Consider the following 17,914-nt stretch of genomic DNA (forward strand, 5'->3'; position numbering starts at 1 on the left):
TTGCCTTTTTATTTCTGCAATATGCCTACTAAATGATTTTTTTTTAATTTTCCTACACTTTTAAGTTGGTAAGTTAGTGGAGTGACTAAATGACAAATTACAAAAATTGTCTAAAAGCACCAAATTTTCTGTGCAAGTTAAGTAAGGTATACTAAATGATATGGTGCCAATTCACAATCATTGCCTTATAATTTTTAGAAACTTCTACATATATAAAGCTGAAATGGTGTCTTATCCGTGATCAAGCTAACTCCTGAACTGTAGCACCAATTAGCTAATCCCATCAATTAATTCCATCCAGCTGGCAACAACAAGTTTATTAAAGGAATTTCTAGCAAATCCAATTCTCTCTACAAAATTATCTCATTTCCATAAACAAGTTTTCAAGCACAGTTACTTTACGTTTGGTGGAATACCAACTGCTGTAGTACGCTGTTGATCTGCATTCAAAGACACAACCATTGGTGGGAGTTGCATGGTGATTTCATCCTCTAAGGGCAGAATAAACCTCTTCACCAATTTTCATCTGAACATGCACCCCAATTGAAATAGCATAGTGGCCATTACGCTTCGTTTTCAGCTTTGTTCAGCCCATTACACAGTGTTACAAATGAAGAACACTAAGAGAAGGACCTCTGCAATCCAGTTACAATGGAAAACTCAATATCCATCAAACATAGGGAAGTCATTGCACATGCTACTGTGAATCGACACCTTGGGCTGTCATACAGTGTATATTCAGGGTTTGGGCTTTTCTGGCCAAAAAAATATCACCATAAACCAGCCTCACAATACCCTCATGGCACCTTGGCAGTATTGGTTAGTATAACCAAGCACAAGAGTGCCTTCAGTATGATTTGAAACATTTCCAAAAAATTGCTAATTTTTTTTATTTACTGAAATTTTCTAATGACTGACTGCCTGACCGATGCCTTTAGACAAGTGTAACTCAATAACGGCTAAGGATACAGGCTTGATTTTTCATTGTTTGATGTCACTTTGACATACCACAGTATGAGATGGGAAAATCCCTACTTTACATGATATTGAACAGATGGTGGTAACATGCATGCCAATGTAGGGATTTTCCCACATAGCTATGTAGGTAATTCAACCAACATTCATTCTCTACTTTTTATCACAAAAACCTTTTACATCAATAAGTTTTAGTTTTTGATAATCTCTACATGTACTATTTCTCCTACTATTTGCATAAATAAGTAAACAATGAAGTACGTACACATGTAGCTATTATGATTTTTGTGTACTTATATTTACAGAATTAATGAAAACGGTTGATCCTTTATATGTGCCTACAAAAGATGGAGCTGATGCAACAGTAAACATTGCATTGTTCAACAACAGTGGTTATTCATCATTCACCGAGTTACACAAGATTTCAGCAAGTCACCAACAATCACAAGATTTGCCAGAAGCTTCCAAATCTTCAGCTGTAAGAAATACAATGCAGCATATTCTCACAGAAGGTACAATCATTGTCATGTGTAAAATATTCAGAAGTTAAATTTTGGTAGTTCAGCAATAGTGAAACATGGATATCAACTTTGTGAATAAACCATATAGGTGCAAAAGTCTAAATCAAAACGACATCAGTATAAAGTTGCAACACTAGTCTAGCAATTTCCATACCAAATTCATTGGGTCTGCTTTATTGCAGCTGGATTTTGATGGCCTAGAGAACTGTGCCAGATGTGTCCACAACTCTGAAGATCAGAGGCTGGATAAAATGAATTGTAACACCATGGATAAGCCAGTGAATCTGTGAAATGAGCATTTAATGAATTTTATACCTAATGGTACCCTATTTGGCCTTGTGCCATCAAATATAAACACCATCCATTAAAAACTCCCATCCTCTACCCCCACTCAAATGTGATGATCCATGCAATAGAATCCACTCAAAAACAACCAAGCTGTAAAAAAGGATGTGGGTTTCAAAACCTTGGTGCAAAAGTTGCAAAATCGAAGGTGGAAGTCAAGAAATGGCTGCAACAGTATTAATGCTAATAAATTACAGACATAAATAAAATTTATAAGCATTAACTTCATTGCAGCCATTTCTTCACCATCTCTTTGACACCATATATTTCAGAACTTTTTCACTCAGGCTTTTGAAGGCCACACCCCTTTTCATAGCTTGGCTGTTTTGCCAGTGTGGATTTCATTTCTTTTGTACTGTATAAAGCTCTAGCCATTGGCTGACTTTGCAGTTTGTTTTACCAATGTTCTTCTTTATCTAATTGAAGACAGAAGTGTCCTGAGTTGCACATTATTTGTTAATAATTTTGTAATACTCTAATGGAATACACATTTTAAGCACTTCTCATACAGTGCTCATAGTATTTTCTAGAATTCCATTGGTAGATCTATGAAACCACACATAGTATACATACTCATACATATATTAGGAGATTCTTTCTCACAAAAATACTGACCAAAAACCAACCTTACCAGGGGCATAGCAAAGCAAAAAACTATAGGGGGGCCACTATTGGTAGCTAAAGCAGTGGTGGAGGAGGGTGTAGCTACTTGTGGGTACATGCACAGTGCACGAAGCGCACTCAGACATGCTCTCCTTCTAGGGGGGTCTGGGGGCATGCCCCCCCCAGGGAAATTTTGAAAAATAGGTGCTATGAGGTTGAATCTGGATGCAATTTTAGCCAATAATCATAATCACAGTTATGCTAGATAAGTAATCTTATAGCAACCTTGTATACCATGTTAACGACGTGATAGGACTGATGACATCACAAAACACAATTAATAAGAGGCTATTACTTGAACTAATTTCATGTTGTTAAATATACCCCCCAGAAGTTATAAATTACTTGTATGCGGGATGAATTAATGAATTAACATCTTCCCCCCTGAGCAGTGGCGTAGCCAAGGGGGGGCATTTGCCCCCCCGTCAGTAAGTGATTTTTTTTTAAAAACTTCCGTCTCAAGCTTTCCAGTAACTGACACGCATCCCAAATTACTGTTTGTGCGCTACTACGCGAGTGCACACAACATTCAACCCGTTTGTGAATGGTGATAATAATACGATGATTTCTTGCGCGTTACAAGCAATTAATAAAACGATGCGCTAAAAATAAGGTATGCCCGAATCACCAGGGGTTCCCCGTATAAACACTGCCTTCACCGAACGAAAATATTAGACACAATTCTATATTTAGCCTATAATACTCACGTGATAGTGCATTTTTCGAACCTAAAGACAGATGACCTGCTCAAAGTGACTTCGCAAGAGTCGCAACTCAGAAGTGACAAGTGATATGCAATGATGCTACAAACCTACGAGGTGATAAAGTGTTAAATGGACCAACTTTATTTCCCGAGTTAATCACACTGGATCTTCGTACAGTGTAGTGGCTTGCTAGTTTAATTTTTTTTTACTTTGTCAGTCAGTCAGATGATCCGTCACAAGCTTACAAATTCTGCTAACAGGAAAGGTATAGAATTGGGATGCCGTACATGAATTTCGCCGGCTGAAGTGAGTGAGCTCGTCATACTATGCCAGTGTGCAAGGACTGCAGTACAGACTGTGGCTGACGTAAGTAACTGTGACACATTGTATTTGTACTAAAATATTCACAATATAGTTCTACTGGATTGTGGGCGAATTTGTTGGAGTACAGTTGTGGCACGTGCGATGATGCTCGACGAAAATATTTCCATTGATAAGTGATAACTGGTAGCAATCAGTAATGAAATAGTTACGTAGCTAGTTACATAAGCTGTAATAATACAACACCGTATGTTGGCTAGCCCATCATTGAGTCATTAGCCTTTTGTGCAATTATGAACGATGTCGAGTGTTTTGTGGGTGGTGCCTCCCTGCCCCCCCCCCCCCCCCCCCCCCCACCACCACCACCGTCTGGCTAGCTACGCCCCTGAGTATTAGCTGCATTCTGTGTTAGTTCGCAGATCCGTAGTCTTCTGGGAAGTGGGACTGCTCTGATTCCTCCATCAAAGGTTCGTTATTAGGGCTGGAACTGCTAGAAGCTCCTTCACTAACTGGACTATTTGAAATAGGTCTACCACGACTACGAATTAATTCTGGTAGTGAGACTGAGACATAAGTTAACTCTGTAGCTGCACTGTAATTATTTTCTAACACGAATTACTCATGAGGTGTACATAGCTTAAGCGCCTCTAATATTATTTCAAATAAACCAGGACCAACATTTTAATCGGTGAGAAAGGAACATAGCTTATCAGCGTCCAAGTAGGTCAATGATCTATAATTATTACATGTCACATGGTGCATTACTGTAAAAATGATTCCTGCTGCAAACTGGAGGGGCCCTGGCCTGTTCTATCTATCCATGGCCACAGAGCTGCCAAGTGGACCACCTGAAAATGCTGGAGACACCACCTGGTTAACTAAGAAGCCACCTAACTACGCAGCCATTTCAACACAGAACCCACATTCATGAGGGTTCTAAACAATGTCCAATTTATTTGGGCATGCACACACACAGCATTTTTAAAAAGTGTATGTATTTGATGATAGCTACAACTATCTAACCTATACTGCTGTTGTGCAGCTTATTCCACTACTCTATCGACACTACAGTATACAAATTGTGCGGTACCATGACAAGTGACGCCACATCCAGGAATCATCCATCATGATTATCACTTTTCAGTCAACTTCTGTCGTGTACTCCACTTCTCGGCTCTGCCAATACATTACAGGGGTCTACAATTTCCTGACACAAGCGACAAGACTGTCTGGGCGGACGAGTAAAATTTAACACGAACTTCAATCGCTGTGTACTGGTTCAATACGATGACAGATTCACCACCTTGGTTTGTTGACTTGCTTGCTGCCGCATTACACGATACACATTCACAGTAACACCTTTAACTTCCCTCTCTTCTACGTATTTTAAACTCTATAATCACGTGCCGGTGTGCTTTATTACAAGTGTTGGTGATCATTTTTTAAAATATCTACAAAATGACAAGTGTGACACAATATTAGCAAATTCATTTACACAGAATAGCTCGAAAATGAATACTATTTTAATACTTGGATGGCTTAATAGTTTGTATAGCACACATATGGCTTTGAAAGTGACGATTCTCAACACACAATTAATGCGTGGGTAGTTATAATATTTAATTGTGGGTTTTAGTTTATTCTGAAGGAAGTTTAGGGAAATGCTGGAGGTTTGAGGCAGCACGCGTGTGAGCTGGAGAATTGGTTGAAATGCGTGTGTCACACGCCCAATGCATGTGACTTGGCAGGTCTGCGGCCACAGACTAGGGGGGCCGTGGCCCCCCTGTTCCTACGCCCATGCTTACAATACCTTCATTGGTGCCTTGGCAGTATTGGTTTACATTTCTGCATATGTGACCCAGTCTGCGAAAAGGGCTCTTATAGCCTTTCCAATTATCCATGTTTGGCTAATCATAACTCCTAATCTACTAAAGCTATCACCATGTAATTACACCCACAGCTACTGCCAGGTTAGGGTTATTGAGTGACCAAATTGTAGGCTTGTACCATATTCACCAGTCAAGTTATGGGTTACCATATATATGCAATTGGAAAAGCTATAAGAGCCCTTTTCGCAGACCGGGTCACATATATTGTAGTGTAGTTAAGTATTTGGTACATGCATAGCACAATTAAATTACACACATGGAATATTACACACAGAGAATAGAGCTGACTGCACATGTTGTACTTGTATATTGTCCATAGAAACATTACACATATGTGACCAGATTTTACAAAACCGTTCCAAATCGCACATCGGACAAAATCAAACCAACACCACTAGTGGATAGCTACACTATTGTACTACAGTACTACTCAAACTACTCGAGGCTGGTTTAACAGACATCTTTTTCTGGGTGGTGTGGAGAGTTTGAATGGCGATTTCAGACCTTGTGAAGGCTCGGCAAGAATCAGTTTCGGCAAGAATCAGCATGAAGGCTCACTTGCGGTTTCAGGCTTGGCAAGAATCGGTGGTTTACTGGTGGATGGCCTGATAATGTTGGCTAAACATTTTTATGTTGATTTTGCTACCTATCAGTCACTAAGAAGCCAGCACAGCCCTGCAATCTCATGTCTGGACTTCAATTGTGGTCTACCTCCATTTTGAAGTCTATCTCTTTCCCACCCCGCCACCCCCTACCTTCCTCCCCTTTGTGAGCACTCGTGATGCTACTTCACTCGTCAAACTACTCAGATTTTTATCATATTTGACAGGAAACTCTACAAGTACTGGAAGTGGTCTGAAAGATAATAGATTGATGCATCTCTTGTGTAAATTTCATATGCGTGCTAGTTATCCTTGGCAAGTTATGCTGACTTGAATTCTTCAAAACCGTTTATCTCGAAACTACTAATGTGCGATTAGGAATGTTTTTCCACAATCAGTCACATATGTACATTGCACACATAGAACTGATTACATAATATTGTAATACTCTCATTCCATTAGTTGGCATGCATATGATTATGTAGAGAAAAGGGTATAATGTCATGTAAGTGACACAAACAAAAGTAAAATGGAAGGACAAATTAAAGATAAGCTTAAAATGTATGCATTCTACCTAATGATCGGGGTACACCAACCAAAAGGGTTATGTTGAAACCATACATATGCCTAACAGTAAAAACATCCAACCCATAGTGTTAGATTTACAGTATGCTTGTCTAAAAATGCATCAGTTAGCTAGTTAATTAATTAGTTAGTCAATCGATAAAACTTTTGTAGCAATGTACGAACTTATTGGAAACGTTTGGGTTGCACTGAAGGCACAATTATACCAAGAGTTAATAACAGTGGAGCCTACTCTATTATTAACTCTTGATTATACCTGCCAAGACACCATGAAGGTACTGGTTTCTGGTCAGTACTTTTCATGGGAAAATGCAAACCGCCATGATGTCTACTATATAAAGTACATACTACTGTAACTATGGCAATTATTTTCACTTCTTTTTGTACTTCAAATATATACCCCAAAGCCAAGGTTTGTTTTTACACAAATCACAAATCAATGTTCTTATCTACAGATACAATGGCGATGATATATGTAAGACAAACCAGTGCTCTACCAAAGTATCTCGATTTTTCATGCAAAACATGATAATTTGCAATTGCTCAATTTTTAACAGAGCAAAAGTCCTGCACCTTTTATGCTAGAATACGATTTCCAGTCTGTTGTCACAAGTTTTACTAGCATAGCACTTATTATGATGATTATGGTGATGACGATTGGCGCAAGTAGTTCTTAATAGTAGTGTACTACCCTGCTGATCTGTACCTAAATGGCAATAATATCAGCTTTGATTTAGTGGAATACTAGAGAAGTTGCAATGGTATTGTATTGCAGAGTTTATTTGATTACTTTTGTAATACTCTAATAGAGCGCACATTTTTTTTGAGAACCTCTAATAGAACACACATAGAATGTTCTAGAACAATCTAGATGTTCCATTGGTAGATCTGTGAAATTATAACTTTTTAAAATTAACCAGAGCCCTAATGGCACTCCCTTCCACCCAAACATCTCTATGAAAAAGCTAGAAGAAAGTTGTTAAAAGCTGTTAGCCTAAAAGGGGATATATGCATACAGAAAAGGATACCTACAAAGACTTACAGACCTACTAAGGGGAGAACTGATTACTACTGAGAAGATTTTAGCCAAAACTTTCATTTATAAAGTAGAAATTAAGTGAGGTGAACAACCGTGATAACAACGGCTCATTGGTTAAGGATTTGGATACTCAGTATGGAGGTCCCTGGTTCGAGAGCTGGTAAGTTTTTTGACATTTTTCATGCACCATATTTACTCGGTGGTGGCTATTCTATTAGAGTATTTTGACCACGTGATTTACAGTTGTTTGGTTTCTGCCTTGTAACTCTATAGCTGTCAATGTGATTTCTTTTAAACCACAAAAGGTTTGAGTTATGATGATTACTGATTTTTAAGTTATTCCCATAAGTGTTTACCCTGTAGGCATGACAATAAGTCAGCCTTTTTAAATGCAAATAATTGTCCACCTATTTATCAGTTTTGCACCAAACTTGGTATGTAATTGTACACTCTTAAAGTGTACCAAAACTCAAGGAAATTGAGCTATGCATTAGCATTTTTGTAAAGTATGCAAAAAGAATAATCAAATCCCCCAATCCCCCTAAATGGAGAAAGAAAAAATGAAGAAATTAAGCCAAATTTTGAAGGCTTGTATTTCACTTAGGAAATCTTGCTCAAATTTGGTATGTGGGGTGTTGAAGGTGGAGTGCATTTGTAGTCTTAAAATGATTCCAATTCGATAAGGGAGCACGGTCTGCACGGAGCTATGTATACATGAAAATTGTGTTTTGTTTCTTCCAGTAAATATACACATGGTGTGGCACGCCGGCTTTATTGGCTGCACAACACATTACCATGCATCTTGATCATGGTGTGGCACACTGGCTTTCTTGGCCACACAACACACTACTATGTGTCTTGTAAATTTATATAGGTACAGAATTTAACAGAGATGGAGAACGGCCACAAATGTCAGAGTTATATAAAGATGTAGCTCCAAGGTGTGCCATTTACTGGGAAGAACTTGGGACCAAACTTGGTCTGCAACAACATGAAATTGCCATCATTTCTAAAAATAATGACTATAATTCTAACAGAGCCTTAGATTGCAGCAAGAGTATGCTTAGAAAATGGCTAGAGATTGACACTGAAGCAACATGGGGCAAACTTAAGGATGCCATTGCTGCTATGAACAAGCAAGGTATGGCTTGTAACTTAACACTAAGAACTGAAATATCATCACATTGTACTGTAAAATTGTATACCTTTTAAATTATTGTACAATACAAGAAAATGGTCTGAACTAGTATTCATAGAATGCACTATCGCCAATGAAAATATTTAATCAATGGTTTACTCCTCTAAGAATGAATAGCACAGATTGTCTTATTAATGTGTGGTTAATCATTCACCATAACAGTTGTTGCTTGGTACAGTATTTTAGCATAGGAGCTGTACCAGAATAAAAGCATGAAAACTAGTATAGAAGACTGATATTGCTGGCTAGTGACATGCATATTTTATCGCATATTGAAACACTGCCATTGCATAAAAGGCAGTCTAGTCTGGTTACTCTATATACTTGTACATTTTTTCGAACCGCACAAAGTATATGCTAAAATGGTTTACCTACATATCAGCAGGCCAATTTCAACTTATTTTTATGAGCTATTTACCCTGTAGGTGTGAAAAATCACACTTGAAAATTGCTTGTAGCTCAATTGGCATGTCAGGCTGCAGTACTGAATAGAGTAAGCTATCCATTTTCAGACAAAATGTATACTCGGACACTTGTTCCCGTAAACTGCTGAACAGAATCATGCGAAAATTGGTGTAGATATACCTTGCATAAAGTCCAACTAGACTTGTACTGTAAGTTTGAGCCTAAAATATTATTTGGTTGTTGTACATAGACTGAATCAAAGTCACTGCTCAATATCCTGTATTCTCAGACAAATTTTATGTATTCTCGGACACCCACCAGTAATCCTACATTAAATACTTGATACTACCAACACCATCACTTAGGGCTATTTGTTGGCTATCAGCAGAGCCATAGTTTATTTCATCTGCAGATGGCTGTGATCGGAAATATGCCGGGCATGTCACCACCTCTAATCTCAGACAGGAGCTAATCAACTCGTTCTCGTAAACTGCTATACCAAAACATATGAAAATTGGTGTGGAAATACTTCACATATAAGGCCTAACTAAACCTCCAAATTTGAGTTGAAAATCTTTTATGGTTGTTTTGCTAGAGTAGATTAAAGTTGCAGCCTGAAATTCTGCATCAATGACAAACATCATTCATTCTTGTACAATGACCAATATTTCCTACACCAAATAATTTAACCAGTCTTTACCAACACCATCTATTAGAGCTATGTTTAGGTTGATAACAGAGCCATAGTTTATTTCTTTCCATGTATGGTATAACTAGTTGTTATTGGAAATGTTTGGATATGTAACCACCTTAATTCTTGGATGCATTGTTTTTGTGGTGTTTCATTCATTCCGGCTTAAATGGGTGATACAGTACTTTGTGCTATTTCATTAAATTCAAATATTTCTTGGGATTTTATTGTAATTTTCAATCTGTTCTTGGGTTATGACATCATAATCATATTGCACAGAAGCCACGAATCACTACCTCATGCTTTTAAAAGTTTACTATAAGTGAGCTTATACAGTAAATTACTTTTTTCATTGTAAAATAGTTTTCACATGTAAAATTTGTACAAAAATTTCTTGCACAAACATTTTACACAAGATTAAACTATTCTAATAGAGCAGTCATTTTATTAAATCATGAAAATACTTTTACACGAAAATTTTTATCATGAAAATTTTTTGCACGAAAGTAAAGTGAATTACGGTAGTTTATAATGGATATGTCTTGAGAAACACATGTGAAACACATTCAATTCTATGGATTAGCTTAATACAGGCATGTGTATCATGATGACAATACACAGCTATATGCCACAAGGAGTTAAAATATGCCAAGTAGCTATAAACTAAAAAGTTCATACAACATAATAAATACAGCACCAATTTGGGCTGCTAGAAATAGTTGGACTGAAAGCTTTTTTCAATAACACAAACTACTCTACTATCAAGCACACTAGTTGTATGAAGGTAAGTTTTTGGTGAGTTCAAAGCAAGCTAGGGTTGAAGCGAGCGTCTAGCCCAGCAAAGCCAGGCAAACCCTAGTTCACCTTGAGCTTATCAAAAACTTCCTTTCATACAGATATGTACAGTGAAAGACATCATTATGTTTACCAGGCAAACCTCTAGTTAGTGTTAGGGTTGGGTTCAGCCTTGGTTTCTTCTTCACCCAGGTGCAGGTTCCTCTCACTATGTTACTTCTTTAGTCACATTTATAAGATAGAAAAGTAGGTGAGGTGGGTAGCTAGCAGCGGTAGCACAGCCAGTAGTACACTGACCTTACACACTAGCTTTTAATTATTTTTCATTTTTATTCCCGGGATGCCAACACTCCTTGCCACCACCCCCAGCACTAGATGGTAAAATGCTGGACAAAATAAGACTGTAATCATAAAGGGATCAATGTGATGGAAGCACTTGACCCTCAGATACATGTAAGGTCAAGTGCACCAATAGTCACTGGCTGCCACGATGAGACTTTGATGCATGCAAACAGGTCACAGCTGACCTGAGTAAAGAAAAACTGGTGGAAAGACAACACACTATCTCATCTCTCTGAGCAGCAAGCAAAGATGCCAACCACTTGTAAGAAGTTGTGGCCGCACTGCCCATTCCCCCAAAAGTAGAAAACACCAATAGGGTGAAGGAGCCCATTTCAGGGTTCAAGCCCCAGATGTATATATATATCTAATCAAAAACAGCCAAGCTGTAAAAAAAGGTGCGGCCCCCAAAAAGGCCATGGTGAAAAAAGATGTGAAATCCAAGGTGGCGGCCAAGAAATGGCTGTGATGGTAGGTTAATGGTTACATTTTAATAACAACAATTCAGGTGAATTTGGTGCCAAGACCAAGCGGCACAAAATTCACCTGAATTGTCGTTATTAAAATGTAACCATTAACCTACCATCACAGCCATTTCTTGGCCGCCACCTTGGATTTCACATCTTTTTTCACCATGGCCTTTATGGGGGCCGCACCTTTTTTTGCAGCTTGGCTGTTTTTGATTAGATATCACTTCTTTTTGTATTTGTATACTGCAAAGCCGGCCTATGGCTGGCTTTGGGGCTTTTTTAACCCATGTGTTTTTTTTCTTTACTACAGGAAGAAGAAAAGAACTTAAAGAAGAATTTTAGTACTTCAATTATTTTTGATTTTATTAGTAATTATACAAATTATATACATATATTTATTACATGCCCATTATTCCCCACAGGATATTTTTTTGCAGCTGATCTCTCTACTGGGTGACTTGAAATGTAGCTGAACTATATACAGGATGGTTTCTTTAAAGCTGAACTCTCTACAAGGTAACCTCTTCTAGCTGGTCTCTCTACAGGGTATTTTGTTTCTAGCTGAACTCTCTACAGGTGATTTGTTTGCAGCTAAACTCTCTACATGGTGGTGTCTTTGTAGCCGAACTCTCTACATGATGGTTTCTTTGTAGCTGAACTCTCTATAAGGTGACTTCGTCTAGCTGAACTCTCTACAGGGTGATTTTTTTGTAGCTGAACTCTCTGCAAGGTGATTTGTTTGCAGCTGAACTCTCTACATGATGGTTTCTTTGTAGCTGAACTCTCTACAAGGTGACTTCGTCCAGCTGATCTCTCTACGGGGTGATTTGTTTCTAGCTGAACTCTCTACAGGTGATTTGTTTGCAGCTAAACTCTCTACATGGTGGTTTCTTTGTAGCTGAACTCCCTACATGAAGGTTTCTTTGTAGCTGAACTCTCTACAAGGTAACTTCTTCTCTACAGGGTGATTTGTTGTAGTTGAATTCTCTACAAGGTGGTTTGTATGAGGCTGAACTCTCTACATGGCGGTTTCCTTGTAGCTGAACTCTCTACAGAGTGATTTGTTTGCAGCTGAACTCTCTACATGATGGTTTCTTTGTAACTGAACACTCTACAAGGTGACTTCTTCTAGCTGATCTTTCTACAGGGTGAATTGTTGTAGCTGAACTATCTACAAGGTAACTTCTTCTAGCTGATCTCTATACAGGGTAATTTGTTTGTAGTTGAATTCTGTGCAGGTGGTTTCTTTGTAGCTGAACTCTGTACATGATGGTTTCTTTGTAGCTGAACTCTTTACAAGGTGACTTCTTCTAGCTGAACTCTCTACGGGGTAATTTCTTTGTAGCTGAACTCTCTATATGATGGTTTCTTTGTAACTGAACTCTCTACAAGGTAACTTCTTCTAGCTGATCTTTCTACTGGGTGATTTGTTTGTAACTGAACTCTGTACAAGTGCGTTTTTGTGGGTGATCTCACTGCAGGTTGATTTGTTTGTAGCTGAACTCACTAAAGGGTGATTTTGCTTGTAGCTGAACTCCTTGCATTGTATCTAGTTTCTAGCTGATCTCTCTACAGGGTGATTTGTTTGTAGCTGATCTCTCTACAAGTTGATTTGTCTGTAGCTGATCTATCTGCAGGTTGATTAATTTGCAGCCGATCTCTCTACAAGGTGATTTATTTGTAGCTCATCTCTCTGCAGGTTGATTTGTTTTAGCTGAACTCTCTACAGGGTGATTTACTTGTGTAGCTGAACTCCTTACATTGTGTCTAGTTTCTAGCTGATCTCTCTACAGGGTGATTTGTTTGTAGCTGATCTCTCTACAAGTTGATTTGTGTGTAGCTGATCTTTCTACTGGTTGATTTATTTGTAGCCGATCTCTCTACAGGGTAATTTGTTTGTAGCTGAACTCTGTACAAGGTGCTTTTTTGTAGGTGATCTCACTGCAGGTTGATTTGTTTGTAGCTGAACTCACTAAAGGGTGATTTGCTTGTAGCTGAACTCCTTACATTGTGTCTAGTTTCTAGCTGATCTCTCTACAGGGTGATTTGTTTGTAGCTGAACTCTCTATAAGGTGATTTGTTTGCAGCTGAACTCTCTACATGGTGGTTTCTTTGTTGCTGAACTCTCTACAGGGTGTTTTGCTTGTAGCTACTCTCTACAGGGTGATTTGTTTCTAGCTTATCTCTCTACAGGTTGATTTGTGTGTAACTGATCTCTCTACAAGCTGATTTGTTTGTAGCTGAATTCTCTGCAAAGTGTTTTGTTTGTAGCTGACCTCTCTTCAGGGTGATTTGTTTCTAGCTGATCTCTCTACAGGGTGATTTTTTTGTAGTTGACCTCTCTTCAGGGTGATTTGTTTCTAGCTGATATCTCTACAGGGTGTTTTTTGTAGCTGACCTCTCTTCAGGGTGATTTGTTTCTAGCTGATCGCTCTACAGGTTGGTTTGTTTGTAGCTGAACTCTCTACACGGTGATTTGCTTGTAGCTGAACTCCTTACATTGTGTGTAGTTTCTAGCTGATCTCTCTACAGGGTGATTTGTTTGTAGCTGATCTCTCTACAAGTTGAATTGTGTGTAGCTGATCTCTCTGCAGGTTGATTTGTTTTAGCTTAACTCTCTACAGGGTGATTTATTTGTAGCTGAACTCCTTACATTGTGTGTAGTTTCTAGCTGATCTCTCTACAGGGTGATTTATTTGTAGCTGAACTGTCTAAAAGGTGATTTGTTTGTACCTGATCTCTCTGCAGGTTGATTTGTTTTAGCTTAACTCTCTACAGGGTGATTTATTTGTAGCTGAACTCCTTACATTGTGTGTAGTTTCTAGCTGATCTCTCTACAGGGTGATTTATTTGTAGCTGAACTGTCTAAAAGGTGATTTGTTTGTACCTGATCTCTCTGCAGGTTGATTTGTTTTAGCTTAACTCTCTACAGGGTGATTTATTTGTAGCTGAACTCCTTACATTGTGTGTAGTTTCTAGCTGATCTCTCTACAGGGTGATTTGTTTGTAGTTGATCTCTCTACAAGTTGATTTGTGTGTAGCTGATTTCTCTGCAGGTTGATTTGTTTGTAGCCGATCTCTCTATAGGGTAATTTGTTTGTAGCTGAACTCTCTATAAGGTGATTTGTTTGTAGTTGATCTCTCTGCAGGTTGATTTGTTTTAGCTGAACTCTCTACAGGCTGATTTGTTTGTAGCCAATCTCTCTACAGGGTAATTTGTTTGTAGCTGAACTCTCTACATGGTGGTTTCTTTGTTGCTGAACTCTCTACAGGGTGTTTTGCTTGTAGCTGATCTCTCTACAGGGCAATTTGTTTGTAGCTGATCTCTCTACAGGGTGATTTTTTTGTAGCTGACCTCTCTTCAGGGTGATTTGTTTCTAGCTGATCTCTCTACAGGGTGATTTTTTGTAGCTGACCTCTCTTCAGGGTGATTTGTTTCTAGCTGAACTCCTTACATTGTGTGTAGTTTCTAGCTGATCTCTCTACAGGGTGATTTGTTTGTAGCTGATCTCTCTACAAGTTGATTTGTGTGTAGCTGATCTCTCTGCAGGTTGATTTGTTTGTAGCCGATCTCTCTACAGGTAATCTGTTTGTAGCTGAACTCTCTATAAGGTGATTTGTTTGTAGCTGATCTCTCTACATGTAATCTGTTTGTAGCTGAACTCTCTATTAAGGTGATTTGTTTGTAGCTGATCTCTCTGCAGGTTGATTTGTTTTAGCTGAACTCTCTACAGGGTGATTGCTTGTAGCTGAACTCCTTACATTGTGTCTAGTTTCTAGCTGATGTCTCTACAGGGTGATTTTTTGTAGCTGAACTCTCTTCAGGGTGATTTGTTTCTAGCTGATCTCTCTACAGGTAGATTTGTGTTGATTTGTTCATTGCTGATCGCTCTAAAGGTTGATTTGTTGCAGCTGAACACCCTGCAAAGTGTTTTGTTTGTAGCTGATCACTCTAAAGGGTAATTTGTTTGTAGCTGAACTCTCTCCACAGTGACTTGTGTGTAGCTGAATTCTGTGTAACTGAATTCTCTAGAGAGTGACTTAATTGTAGCTGAATTCTCTACACAGTGCATGACTTGTTTATAGCTGAACTTTCTTCAGTGTGACTTGTAATGTTCTGAATCTCTATAGTGATATATTTGCTTAACTCTCCACATGGTGACTGTCTTCTTGCTGAACTGTCTATAAGATTAACTGTTTGCAGCTGAACTCCCTACAGAATAACTTGTGATGTAATAAAATTCTATAATGGAGTAAATAAATTAGCCGAATGCTCTATTAGGGTGACTGTTCTATTAGAGTATCTCGATCTCGCATTTGCTACACGGAGTTGGCTTTCGAATCATAACTCAGTGGTTTGTAATCCGATTCTTCTGTACTACTGCAAGGACTTTCTATGAAGATTATTCCAGCTATACACCGATTTTCAGCTCATTGCTCTAAGCGGTTTGCCTAGTAGGCGTGAAAACTAATACTTTTTTATTCATAAAAATCGATTGCGTAATTGTGACACAGGTTGGGTTTTGTGTCATATCTCCGTGGTCTTTATCTCGATTCCTTTCAAACCACCAAAAGGCACTCCTACGATGGTTACTCCATCTACATAGCAATTTTCAACTCATTCCATGAAGCGGTTTACCCTGTAGGCGTGACAACAAATCGATCTTGTTTTACGCGAATAATCGGTCATAGCTCCTGAACCATTCATCAGATTTGTACCAAATTTGATGCTAGGATTCGCCTTTGGACTCCCTTTCTGTGTGCCAAATTTCAAGGCGATCGGAATACGCGTTTGCTTGTTATAGCAATTTTTGCAAGTGTGCGAAAAGACGAAGAAGAAGAAAAAAAAAAACGAAGAAAAAACGAAACTTTGGCAGCTCGTATCTCGGAAATGGCTGGAGCGATTTCCTTCAAAGTTGGAATTTAGACTCCCTTGGCTGGCGGGCAACTGTGTAGCAAATTTGGTTCCAATCAGATAAGTGATCACCGAGATACAAAGGTGTGAAAATGACGTTTTCGTTCTTCCTGTCAATATACTCACGGTGTGGCGCGCCGGCTTCTTGGGCCGCACGACACACTATCGTGTGTCTTGATATATATATTTTTTTGGAACCTTTATGTCTAAGTTTTACTGTCAGTTCAATAACCAGCATATTATTGAACTGAATTTCAGTTCAGTATCCACTAACATTTAAATTACAGCTATCCTTAAATGTAATGGAAAGATATAAACTATGGCTGACCAATGAATAGCTCTAACAGATGTAAGTGGATAGATTATTTGGTGTAGGAAATATTGTTCATTGTTTAAGAATATTTTTAGTTTTTCTGAGAATACAATAATTTTTGAGTTGCAACTTTTATCTCCCTAGTAGCAAGGCAATCATAGACAATTTTTGGCCCAAATTTGGAAGTTTAGTTAGGCTTTATGAGAAGTATTTCCACACCAATTTTCATAAGATTCAGTTTAGCAGTTTATGAGGATGAGCTGATTAGCTCCTGTCTGAGATTAGAGGTGGTGACATGCCCACATATTTCCAATCACAGTCATCTACATATGAGATAAACTATGGCTCTGCTGATAGCCAATGAACAGCCCTAAGTGATGGTGTTGGTAGTAAGTCATCAAGTAGGATTACTGGCGGGTGTCCAAGAATACTGTAATTCACTTTTTTTCATTGTAAAATGATTTTCATGTGCAAAACTTATACGAAAATGTTTACACAATTTTTTTTGCATAATATCGAAATACTCTAATGGGAGCAGTCATTCACATAAATTATACAAAAACGAAAGTTTTTACCATGAAAATTTTGCAGTTACAGTACATGAAATTTGTCTGAGAATACAGGATATCAAGCAGTGACTTTGATCCAGTCTAGTACAACAACCACTGAAATAAGATTTTAGGCTCAAACTTGGAAATCTAGTTGGGCTTTATAAGCAAGGCAAGACCAATTTTCACATGATTCCATTCTGCAGTTTACAAGAACAAGTGTCTGAGAATAGGTAACTTACTCTATTATTTGCATCATCCAAATTTAAAGTAAATCAAACAAAGTATGTGCAAGTTCTTCTCGGGTGGGTGAAAAGTAATATATAAAGAAAAAGGACATCTCATATCCCATCCCAAATTGAAAGAACAATATAAGAAAGTTTGAAGTTGTGAGTATCAAAGATGTCAAACTTATTAGTTGTTATGGGAGGTCTGAGAGAATTTCCACTACCAAACCAGTGTGCTTCCACCCAAGCTATTTTTGGTTCCAGTATAATACACATTTGTCCGGAACAGCTTTCCTTGGCTGCACGACACACTATTGTATAGATGTCTTGATTTTGAAAATGTCAGTTTAGCTACAACACTATTTTATG

At 38.2% G+C, this 17,914-nt stretch overlaps 1 protein-coding gene across 1 annotated transcript in view; it reads left to right on the top strand.

The window, feature by feature from the left end:
- The window catches only part of LOC136237223 (uncharacterized), a 48,219-nt gene that overhangs the window by 28,319 nt on the left and 1,986 nt on the right, over positions 1-17,914 (top strand). The window contains exons 4-5 of the mRNA XM_066027547.1: positions 1,281-1,487; positions 8,519-8,785. Coding sequence (XP_065883619.1) covers positions 1,281-1,487; positions 8,519-8,785 — 474 coding nt within the window. The remainder of the gene's footprint in view (positions 1-1,280; positions 1,488-8,518; positions 8,786-17,914) is intronic.

This window comes from Dysidea avara, chromosome 10 (genome assembly GCF_963678975.1).
Source record: "Dysidea avara chromosome 10, odDysAvar1.4, whole genome shotgun sequence".
Classification (NCBI taxonomy): Eukaryota; Metazoa; Porifera; class Demospongiae; order Dictyoceratida; family Dysideidae; genus Dysidea; species Dysidea avara.